Source organism: Sander vitreus, chromosome 3 (assembly GCF_031162955.1).
Source record: "Sander vitreus isolate 19-12246 chromosome 3, sanVit1, whole genome shotgun sequence".
In the NCBI taxonomy this organism is placed as follows: Eukaryota; Metazoa; Chordata; class Actinopteri; order Perciformes; family Percidae; genus Sander; species Sander vitreus.
In genome coordinates this window covers 35,327,633-35,339,815 of record NC_135857.1, presented here as the reverse complement: position 1 = coordinate 35,339,815, position 12,183 = coordinate 35,327,633, and the positions used below count along the sequence as shown (strand labels likewise).

The 12,183-nt window shown below is 45.1% G+C and overlaps 1 protein-coding gene across 1 annotated transcript; it reads right to left on the bottom strand.

The window, feature by feature from the left end:
• Nucleotides 1-3,882: 3,882 nt before the first annotated feature.
• Nucleotides 3,883-11,234, bottom strand: esrrd (estrogen-related receptor delta). Its single transcript, XM_078244652.1, has 6 exons — nucleotides 11,075-11,234; nucleotides 9,581-9,697; nucleotides 9,229-9,321; nucleotides 8,993-9,154; nucleotides 6,999-7,271; nucleotides 3,883-4,121 (listed from the first exon to the last, which is right to left on the bottom strand). Exons 1-6 carry the CDS (start codon nucleotides 11,190-11,192, stop codon nucleotides 3,883-3,885), a joined length of 1,002 nt encoding a protein of 333 aa, XP_078100778.1. The 5' UTR covers nucleotides 11,193-11,234.
• Nucleotides 11,235-12,183: the final 949 nt, after the last annotated feature.

The window sequence follows — 12,183 nt, the reverse complement described above, 5'->3', positions numbered from 1 at the left end:
CTTAAGCTGTCACACATCAGATGATGGAGTTCTACTATCTGTCCAATAGATGGAGATAACTGACCATCTAATGAGCTGAAGATCAGAAACATCAACTCTGCTGCTCATGACTGTAACAAAAAAAAACTGAAGAAGGCTGTCACATAATATCTAGGGCTGAGGGGAAGTGGAACTAATGACTTGAGGCTGATAATAATGAATTGCAGTGATTAATAATTATCTCAGTAGGCCAAATATCTTCAAAGTAGAACTTTAACTTGTACTAACGCAGTAGGCTTTGATAGTGTGTATTGGTACTTTTACTGCAGTACAGAATAAACATTAGAGACTTCAGACTCTTTCATGAGTTTCGGGTTCAGAATATAAATAAGTAGTGAGTTTCAGTAATGTTTTATCTGAAATAAAGTTTCACATAAGTCATTTCTCGTCCTCACGCTAACAGATCACCTCCAGTCCTGTCTCACTTTGTCAGCAGAGCTACACTTGATTTCTCAAATATTGATTTGGAAACAGCTCCATAATGGTTAGCATGGTTAGCATTGGTTAGCTCCTGTTGTTAGAGCAGCTGGTCATCCTGAACACGGTGGCTGTTAGGGTTACGAGTTGATAACTGTTACAGTTAACCCTAACCAAACTAAACTCTTCTCCAACAACACACATTTTTACAGTTTAATGAAAGATCAAAAATCAGCTGAAAGGTGTTACTTACCAGATGTTTAACATGGAACAAACATCTGCGTCACAACGAGGCAAGGTGAGAGTAAAAACTGCTGCCTCACAAAGAGCAGGGAGTACACCAGTGAGAGAGAGAGAGGCTGCAATCTGTTCCACAATGTTAGTCAAATATTAAAGTACACAGGGGACATTTAACTGCCCTTGGAACTTACACTACTATAATATATCAGTGTATAGAGTATAGAACAGTGCAGCAATAAAATATCAGATATAATTTAGTAGCCTACATCATATAAAAAAGCAAGATAGAATATCAATATATGCTATAATACAGTAATACGGATCACCTCCAGTCCTGCTAACTCTAACCCTAACACCCCTAACATTAACACCCCTAACCCTAACATCCCCTAACACTCCCTGACACTAGCACCCCTAACTCCCCTAACCCCTAACCCCTCTAACTAACACTAACCCTAACACCCCTAACACTAACACACCTAACACCTAGCCTCCATAACACTAACACCCTAACCCCTAACCCTAAACCCCCTAACACTAACAACCCCTAACCCTAACACCCCTAACACTAACACCCCTAACCTCCATAACACTAACACCCCCTAACCCCTCTAACCCTAACCCCTAACCCTAACACCCCTAACCCTAACACCCCTAACCCTAACACTCCACTAACATTAACCCCTCCCTAACACCCCTAACGAACACCCCTAACACTAACACCCCTAACCCTAACACTCTAACACTAACATCCCTAACACTAACACCCCTAACCTTAACACCCCTAACCCTAACACCCCTAACACTAACACCCCTAACCCTAACACCCCTAACACTAACACCCCTAACACTAACACCCCTAACCCTAACACACCTAACCCTAACCCCCCTAACCTTAACACCCCTAACACTAACATCCCTAACCCTAACACCCCTAACCCTAACCCCCCTAACCCTAACACCCCTAACACTAACCCCCTAACATTAACACCCCTAACCCTAACACACCTAACACTAACACCCCTAACCCTAACACACCTAACCCTAACACACCTAACCCTAACCCCCCTAACCTTAACACCCCTAACACTAACACCCCTAACCCCTAATGAAATAATTATTTTACTTTTATTCTTGTATTTGTGTATTATTCTATTTTTTGCCTGTTTTATTTTCATCATGATCGTTTTTAATTGCTCTTTAATGTTCTTTCATGTAAAGCACTTTGAATTGCCTTGTTGCTGAAAGGTGCTGCAGAAATAACGTTGCCTTGCCTTACAACCTCAGCCTGTCAGTCAGTCCCCAGGGCGCAGAAACCACCGTTGTGCCTGCTCGTGTCAGAGGAAGTGTAATGTCAACAGCACCGCGACCGCTTTCAGCTCTCCATTAATATCATATCACGGTGAAAGGTGTCTCCATGAAGTTTTGAGTAAAACTGTAACCTGTCAGGGTTTTGGGATTTTGTTCCGTCTTATTGTGGTAGTCTTGTTTTTCTGTTATGTTCTGTTTCCTGTTTTATTTTGTAGTCTGTCTTGTCTCCCTTGTCTTGTCTAGCTTACTTCCTGTCTTTGTTTGTTTCCCGCCTTTTTTGATTGTTCTGCCCCACCCTGATTTGTTCCACCTGTTGTGTCACCTGTCCAGTGTTAGTCCTCGTTACCTGGTGTATTTAGTTCCTGTTCTGTCCTTGTCTCTTGTTGGATCATTGTGTTTTGTTGTGTGCTGTTTCTGTATGTCGGGTTCTGTCGTGTCGTGCTTCTTTTGTCTTGTAAGGTATGTTGCCAGTGTTCTAGTTAGTGTCCATGTTCCTGGTCTTGTTGTACCCCTCTGTATTTTTTTGGAAGCATATTTTTGCCTGTGACTTCAGGACACCTTTTGCTTATTAAATCTTTGAACGCTACTCTGCTCTTGTCTCCACTGCGTCTGGGTCCAAGCCTCGCTTTCCCGACATGAACCGTGACATAACCACACTTGAAACCACTTCATCGGCATCGCCGTGACTCACTGTGACTTCAACAAAATTGCAGAGCCCACTTGGTTTACTCCGTCAGCACCTCTGCACGCGCATGTGTGTCGGATCTCTGGTCTCTGTCAACATGCAGAGAGGACAGATGAGCTTGCGCATACTCTCAGGTACTGAAATTTGGCACCGTTTGACTTTGTGACCCAAGACTCGGTAGTACCGACGTGATTCGGTCGGTACCGGTAAGAGTACTGGGTTCGGTACCCAACCCTAAGCTTATTGCGCTTTTCCGTTACACGGTACCTGCTCGACTCGCCTTTTTTGGTTTTCCATTACGAAAAAAAGTCCCTGGTACCTGCTAACAGGTACTTTCTTTAATACCACCTGTCAAAACAGTGTACATCTCATAAACAAACAAATATATCAGATAAATAAACATCAAAAGACCCAAAACTTGTCTTTGTTTTAAATTCTTTATTTTGAAATGTACTGAACGTTTCTAGAATGTAAAAACATTTGGGGCTTATATACCCTGAGAGATCATCCTTTTTCTGATTAACAAGCTTCATTTATTCATTTTTTTTTTTTTTGCACTCTGTAATTTGAATGTAAAAAAAAAAAGGTGCCAAAGTGTGAATCTATTTGTTTACATTGTGAATACAAAATGGTCGGTGGGCCGTCCGGCAGCCTTTTGCCGGCCATATTGACCTTTTATTTTTTTTGTTGTGAAGTTTTAAAAAGAGCTTTGTTAAATGTTAACTCCAGCTTGTTATAGGCTGCATTATTGTGACCTTAAACAAGAAAGCTGTTCCTGTTTAAGGCTACATTTACATTGCTACGTTTGGAGCCAAAAGCGATCTCTGTGTACCAAGGGGGACGTCTCAGAGAACGAGACAAGGTGACCGATAAGACCCAATCGGGAGGAGAAAATGTTGGTGTGGGGGAATGAGAGGGGGGAACGCCAGAGCAGGGGGAATGAGAGGGGGGAACGCCAGAGCAGGGGGAAAGAGAGGGGGAATGAGAGGGGGGAACACCAGAGCAGGGGGAATGAGAGGGGGAAACGTAGCAGAAGATATTTGGTTTTTGAACCAAAATGTAGCAGTGTAAATTACGCGTATGGTTGGTCGTATGTAGCACTTGTGCTTAATGTATTTGGTACCCTTAAAATGGCATGGGGCCCCAGCCTGGTCCCTCCATTTGAAATGGGTCTAGAAGCTCCAGTGTGTTCAGGCCTTGGCGTCCAGCATCTCCAGCAGCAGTTTGTGCAGCGGGACGGCGCGGTGGCGGTGCAGCCGCAGGAAGGCATGCACAGCTTGGCCGGCCACCTGTCGCAGCAGGGGGAGGCTCATCAGCAGCCGGCCCGCCCGGTGCTGCTCTCTGCGGGACGACTCGTACTCCTGCAGGGCCTCGTGGAGCCAGTCCTGGAACCGCTGCACCGAGTCCGGACAGTCCACCGGGTCGGCATCTGAGGGACGGACACAGACGAAAGCATGTTAGGACAGTACATTTACTCAAGGTACGAGTATTTGACTTGAGTATTTCAGAGCTGCAATGATTAATCGATTAGTCGATCAACAGAAAATGAATCTGCAAATGTTTTGTGTTATACATGTGGCTCAGTGAATGTGGATGGCTACCGATCAGCCAGTAAGCCTGTCATCAATGGGGTTTTTCACAGATAGGCTGACGTGTGTGTGTGTGTGTGTGTGTATGTATGTATGTGTGTGTATATATATATATAATATGTATATAAAAATACATGTCCCAACATCCCCCCCTCCCTCTCTGCTCTAGACCACTCAGACTCAATTTCAAAATAAAAGACTATTGAACTGTTGGGGTCAGCGAGACTGTCAAGTGGGAGATAAAAAGAAGGTCAAGGTCAGCCTGTGGGTGTTTGTACCACGCACACACGCACACACAAACAGACACACACACATACACAGACACACATACACAGATGCCCATACACAGACACACACATACGCACACAGACACATACAGACACACACACATACACAGACACACGTACACATACACAGATGCCCATACACAGACACACACGCACACAGACACACACATACGCACACAGACACATACAGACACAGACACACGCGCGCACACACACACAAACAGCAGACAGTTAACAGTTTATGGATCCAGAAGCGAGTCTATCAATACACTTTATTGATCCAAGGCTCAGACAGTGGGAGACTGACCAGACTTCAGCTGCAAGTGTCCCATCATGCACTGCTTCAACAGGAACCGTACAGTGCCAGTCAGATGTTATTGATCAGTCGTTAGCAGCTGTTAGCATCAACAACTGATCCTACTATATCAAGTCGTTCATATCTCTTCCTCCTCTGAGCCATAAAACCATCAGTGAGCCCCACTGTGTCTCTGGCTGACATGTTCCTTCATTATAAACACACACCGTAGTTTATTCTGACTCATCCCAAACACACCGTACTGCTGACACAGACACACACACACACACACACACACACACACACACACACTCACTAGAGCACCAAATGTGGATTAATCCACCGCTGAAAGTAGTCCCTAACAAATGCACTATTTCCTCCTGTTTGTTAAATACAAACTACTGTACAGTGAGCAGCTGTTTTAGGAAATTAATGATGTAACTATATATTTGCGAGGTGTTTTTAACAGACTGACACATTGTAGGTAAAAATACAGAATTTCCGTGCATTTACCAACAACAAAAAAACAGAAATGAAATGGATTTATTTTCTTATTTCACCATTTTATTTCCATAGAAAAAACTCAAAAATTCTCAGAGATTATAGTCATGAATTTACAAGAAAAAAACTTGTTTGATAAAAACTACAGTGACAGCAACAACAGCTGTTTTATGAAATTACTGATATATAAACTATCAATTTGTTTTGTTTGTGTGTAAAAAAAAAAAGAAAAGATTTCCCATTGGGGCATTCAGAATAACACAATTAGACAACCACACATGGCTCCAAAGACGACCCAGCACCCCCGCTTTTCCAAAAGAAGTTAGTGGGGCTAATCAATACTGTGATGCTTCAGCTCCCAGCCTCTGATCAATACCAATAACCACTCCTTCTGGGATCAATACGCTCAGACCCCCCCCTCCCCCCAAACTTCTCCTCTCTCTTAATTGTAAATCAATATCAGTCTTTATGCAGCTGTTTCTGTGTCACACGCATTAACTGTTCACCCCCGCAGCGTTCGTGAGAAACTCCACAGCTTTAAATCAGTCAAACAAGCCACTTAAGAACAAATCTACTAGATACAGTAAGGTCACACAATACTGCAATAGAAAAATATAGTTGAGGAATATTTTAGAAGGATTATATTGAAGCTACATTACCATTTTGGAAGTAACAATACAGCCTGTTCTCATGAACCATTCGTACATATATCTCTGAAAAGTAAAGCTCTGTAATTGGTATGTATTCCACATATTTATTACTGTCAGCAGCACATTGACTGCTGCTGTATAAGAACGTGAAGATCCTCATAGGGAGGAGGTCGGGGGGATGTTTGGCTCCTAAAACAGAGAGCTTTCAAGAGGGGGAGCAGAGGTCATGTCCTGGAAGAAGTTAAGGAGAAAACACGAGACTTTCACCCAGGAAACAGGTGTTCATGTCCTGAAGAAGTTAAGGAGAAAACACAAGACTTTCACCAGGAAACAGGTGTTCATGTCCTGAAGAAGTTAAGGAGAAAACACAAGACTTTCACCAGGAAACAGGTGTTCATGTCCTGAAGAAGTTAAGGAGAAAACACAAGACTTTCACCCAGGAAACAGGTGTTCATGTCCTGAAGAAGTTAAGGAGAAAACACAAGACTTTCACCAGGAAACAGGTGTTCATGTCCTGAAGAAGTTAAGAAGAAAACACGAGACTTTCACCCAGGAAACAGGTGTTCATGTCCTGAAGAAGTTAAGAAGAAAACACGAGACTTTCACCAGGAAACAGGTGTTCATGTCCTGAAGAAGTTAAGGAGAAAACACAAGACTTTCACCAGGAAACAGGTGTTCATGTCCTGAAGAAGTTAAGGAGAAAACACAAGACTTTCACCCAGGAAACAGGTGTTCATGTCCTGGAAGAAGTTAAGGAGAAAACACAAGACTTTCACCCAGGAAACAGGTGTTTGTGTCTCAGGAGTAACTACTTAAAGGGGCTGCTGTTTTTAAATCTTAACTAGTTGTTTTGGTGTCTAAACTTAACTGTCGTCGCCGTATGAGGCTCACTTTTTGTCGGCTAAACTTAACGGTAACAAGACCACTCAGAGTGGTATACTATATATATATATATAATGTGTGTGTATTTGTATGAATGTGTACCAGAGTTGGCGAGCGCCATGGCCTTCAGTGTCACCACCTCCTCGGGGCTCAGCTTCATCGCCTGGTATTTGGCCGCCAGGTGTCGCAGCGCCTCGTACAGCTCAGCCAATCCCACGGCTCGACACTGAGCCGCGTCCAGACGCAGGTTGTCAGCGAACACCAGCTCCTCCCCCGCCGAGCCCTGCGAGCGCCAGGCCACGCCCACCAGCAGCGCCTCCATCCAACCGCTCTGCAGCAGCGACATCTGGTCCACCAATGAGAGGCCGGAGAATCCTGAGAGGGGCGGAGCAGAGCAGGTGGGAATATAGTGGATTATTACATTTTAGGTAAGGGTGTAACTTTGGGTTCAACATTGGGGGGGAGTTAAGATCTGCAACTATCTAGGGAGGTCCCGGGACATGTCTGCATGGATTGAGAAAAGGGACAAAAACATTGAAACAATTGTGGAAAAAAAAACTCAAAAAAAGAGAAAAAAAACTTTGAAAAAAGCGTCAAAAATGTCAAAAAACAAACCCTCAAAAAAGGCGAGAAAAACTCGCAAAACAACCTCGAGAAAGGGAACAAAAAATGTTCAAAAAGAAACGTTGAAAAAAGGAACAAAAACCTCCACCGCTGTGATTAAAAGATAAAATCTTGTAACTATTATCATAAATATTTACTTAAAAAAAAAATTATGATGCAAGAAAATGCGTGTGTGTGTGTGTGTGTGTGTGTGTGTGTGTGTGTGTGTGTGTGTGTGTGTGACTTTTTCTCTCAAATAAAATCATGTCAGTAAACTCTACATGTATTGCCCTTGATGTGATTCTTATTTTCCAGTGTGGCCACAGTGAAGAGAAGTTTGACACCCCTGCTCTATATAATGCTGTACTGGAAGCATGTTTCAGAAGCATTTAGAGATCATGTCACTTATTTGTTAACAGGATATTAGACTCTGAAAAGAGACTATGGGTCCTATCTTGCACCCGGCGCGGCGCAAAGCCTGACTGAAGTGTCTTTGCTAGTATAAGAATGACGCAGTTGTCAGTTTCCCGTCCAGCGGCCCGCGTCGTTTAAATAGCAAATGCACCTGCGCCCATCTGTGGCCCCATGGGCGTGCTGGTCTTATAGGGAGGTGTGTTCAGGTGCATTCTGGGCGTGCTGGTCTTACAGGGAGGTGTGTTCAGGTGCATTCTGGGCGTGCTGGTCTTACAGGGAGGTGTGTTCAGGTGCATTCTGGGCGTGATGGTCTTACAGGGAGGTGTGTTCAGGTGCATTCTGGGCGTGCTGGTCTTACAGGGAGGTGTGTTCAGGTGCATTCTGGGCGTGCTGGTCTTACAGGGAGGTGTGTTCAGGTGCATTCTGGGCGTATTGCTATCTTGAGGCAGTGGGAAGTGATGGCACCATTGACCAACAAAAACCTGGTCTAAAGTCAATAACGCAGCATTTCATTGTTATTTTAACAGAGCATTAGTAAAATGCTCCTAGGCTCGTGCACAGCGCGCGCACACTATGCTTGTTACACACACAGGGACGCACAGCAGCACACACACATGCAGAAGATTACAAATACAAATATTACGGTGCAAATCCTCCATCATAACAGCAATGCTCCAAGGTCCAAACGCGCCTGGCTTTTAAAGGGAATGGGAGATGATCTCTGATTAGTTGATTGCATGTTACGCCCAAAACACACCTCTGATTAATGAAGACACTAAGGTCAACCCTTTAGAACCATGCGCCCGGCGCACGGACCCTTTTTTCCGCCGTCAAACTAGCAAAAGTGGATTTGGACACGCCCTAAATGCACCTGCGCCAGGCGCTACACGCCCTGCGCTTATATCGTTAAAATAGGGCCCAAAGTGTTAAAGAAAGTGTAATTGAAACTCTGCCAGATTTGGTGGAGACTGTTCAAAAGAAAAGACTTCATCTGGTAAAGTTCCCTTTACACCGTGCAGCGCAGCGTGAGAACTGTTGTGTAGGTTTGTGCGTGAGAAAGCCTTCAGGTGAGCGTGTACCTGGGATCTGTTTGGCCCAGCCAATCAGAAGCAGCAGCTCTCGGTTCAGCAGGTCGCAGAGGGTCAGCACGGTCCGCAGGCTGCCGTCATCCGTCGAATCGTCCTGATTGGCCTCCAGAGGGGCGGGCTCTGTCAGCAGCAAATGGGAGATCACCTTGTTTCCTAAAAAGACAGGCGGTAATTAATAAAAGAGCGTTCTGATGTGATGCAGACGTTTTCTTCTAGTGTGAACTCACTGCTGCCGACAGCGTGGCCGTATGAACTCAGTCCCGTCTCCATCCGCCTCTTGTACTTCTTCCGTCCTCCTCTCACTCGGTCCATACGGACGCCTGCAAGACCGAGAGGAGGACAACAATCGCAGCCTGATGTTAATACAGAGCAGAGAGCGTTTACTTGTAGCCCTTTTGCGTTTCTATGTAGGTGTTTTGTGTCTCTGTAAAAGTTTTGAGTCTTGTCGTTGTCAGACAGACAGAGAGACAGACATGGAGACAGAGACAGACAGAGAGACAGACAGGCAGACAGAGAGAGACAGACAGACAGGCAGACAGAGAGAGACAGACAGACAGACAGACAGACAGACAGACGTACCCTCTCTCATCATCCCAGCCTGGAGACATTTCTGGAAGCGGCAGGCCTGACAGGCTTTCCTCCGCCGCTTGGTGATCTCACAATCGTTCTTCAGCGGACAGCTGTACTCGATGTTGCCTAGGTAACCACAAACAGGAAGCTTCAGTACATATATTATTTTATTTGACAGGGAGAATGCACAGCTCCTTAGCAGTACCAGAGCTAGCTATGAACTCATATTCATCTGTAGTCCCTGCAGGAGAATAACATCTCAGTCAGAAGGGAGAGGAAAGGACAACAATCCAGTTTCACAGCATTTAAACTCCACCACAACAACAACAACAACAACAACAACAACAAAAACCACAACATAAAAAAACCACTCTGACAATAAAAACCACAGCATGAAGACAACACTACAACAACAACGACATCACAACATTAAAGGCTGATTCATGGTTCTGCAGGGAGACGCCACGCAGAGCTCCCACCGTAGCTTATTTAAGAGGACTGAAGTTTATACTGTGTGTGTGTGTGTGTGTGTGTGTGTGTGTGTGTGTGTGTGTGTGTGTGTGTGTGTGTCTGTGTGACTCTGTGTGTGTGTGTGTGTGCGTGTGTGTCTGTGTCTGTGTGTGTGTCTGTGTGTCTGTGTCTGTATGTGTGTGTGTGTGTGTGTGTGTGTGTGTGTGTGTGTGTGTGTGTGTCTGTGTGTCTGTGTCTGTATGTGTGTGTGTGTGTGTGTCTGTGTCTGTGTGTGTGTGTGTGTGTGTGTGTGTGTGCGTGTCTGTGTGTGTGTGACTCTGTGTGTGACTCTGTGTGTGTGTGTGTGTGTGTGTGTGTGTGTGTGTGTGTGTGTGTGTGTGTGTGTGTGTTTTGTGTGTGTTCCACGTACCTATGTACGTAGCCACAGCGTAGATTTAACACAGAAGCATAAATCAGCCTTAGGACACCGCTACAACAGGACTAAGATCATCTGTGAAATACTTGACACTTGACACATGGATCTGATGTACAGATAGCTGCATTGATCAGACGTGAGCGACCGATCGATGGATCATGTGAGTTCATGTTTTCTCTGCCCTGAATCCTGCAGCTGATGTATGAGCTCGCAGCTTCACACACTAATCAATGCACTGACGGCTGCTGTATTGATCAGTTATGGCTGTTAAAGGGACGGGTCAGATGTTGTATTTTCTCTGCTTCACGTTGCTGTCAGACAGCCCTTTACGACGTGGGAACTGAAGCCGTTATCTCTGCTCTCTGCAAAGCCTCCGCTACGTCCATCGCTTACGTAGTTTGTTAGTAAAGTTGTCTGTAGCCTGGCGGTTACGATAATGCAACCTGTTCTCACTCCCAACTCGTAAAATCCTGGGATTTTTTAATTTTGAAAACAGGTCAGGGTTAAATGTACGTAAAAGTCGCCCCATACGACCACGCTTCAAAACACACAAACTGTCCCTTTAATTCCCTTTTTGATCAACACACACACACACACACATACACTGGTGTTCTTACCTTGGATGGTCCTCTTGAAGAAAGCCTTGCAGGCCTCGCAGGACGCCACGCCGTAGTGATACCCCGAGGCAAAGTCCCCACACACCAGGCACAGCCTCTTCGGCCCCACAGCACCCATGGGTGTCAGGTAGTCGCCCCTCAGGATGGAGTCCACCTGCAGAGAAGAGATACAGCGAGTCAGAATAAACTCCAGCGCGTGTGTTCACGTCACCCAGTGCAGCAGTGTGTTCACTGACATATAGTAATGGACAAAAATATGTTTTTTTTTTTCACGGTACAGGGAGGAAGAAGGGCTTTGACCGGGTGTCCTCACGGAGTATTTATTCATCTGTTTATTTCAGGCTGTTCTTAAGGACATGTAGCTACAAAAAGTAAGGAGGTCGGGGGGGGGGGGGATGTTTGGCTCCTAAAACACAGGGATTTCAAAAGGTGGAGCAGAGTTCATGTCCCGGAAGAAGTTAAGGAGAAAACACAAGACTTTCACCCAGGATACGGGAGTTTGTTTCTCGGAAGAACTACTTAAAGACCTCATATTATGCTCATCTTCAGGTTCATAATTGTATTAAGAGGTTATATCAGAATAGGTTTACTTGGTTTACTTTTCAAAAAACACCATATTTTAGTTGCACTGCCCATTGCTGCAGCTCCTCTTTTCACCCTGTGTGTTGAGCTCTCTGTTTTAGCTACAGAGTGAGACCTCTCACTGCTGTAACATCTTTGTTGGGAGTCGCACATGCTCAGTAGCTAGGTAAGGACTACTAGCCAGTCAGAAGCAGAGTATGAGGGTGTTCCCTGACAGTAGCTAGGTAAGGACTACTAGCCAGTCAGAAGCAGAGTATGAGGGCGTGCCCTGACAGTACCTAGGTAAGGACTACTAGCCAGTCAGAAGCAGAGTATGAGGGCGTGCCCTGACAGTACCTAGGTAAGGACTACTAGCCAGTCAGAAGCAGAGTATGAGGGCGTGCCCTGACAGTACCTAGGTAAGGACTACTAGCCAGTCAGAAGCAGAGTATGAGGGCGTGCCCTGACAGTAGCTAGGTAAGGACTACTAGCCAGTCAGAAGCAGAGTATGAGGGCGTGCCCTGACAGTATCTAGGTAAGGACTACTA

Excerpts from the sequence above, each read along its gene's own strand:
- esrrd (XM_078244652.1), bottom strand. The coding sequence starts at position 11,192 with ATGGGTGCTGTGGGGCCGAAGAGGCTGTGCCTGGTGTGTGGGGACTTT. Across the intron at positions 9,698-11,074 it reads CTTCAAGAGGACCATCCAAG|GCAACATCGAGTACAGCTGT; the intron begins GTAAGAACACCA and ends GTGGTTACCTAG. Across the intron at positions 4,122-6,998 it reads CATGGCGCTCGCCAACTCTG|ATGCCGACCCGGTGGACTGT; the intron begins GTACACATTCAT and ends TCCGTCCCTCAG.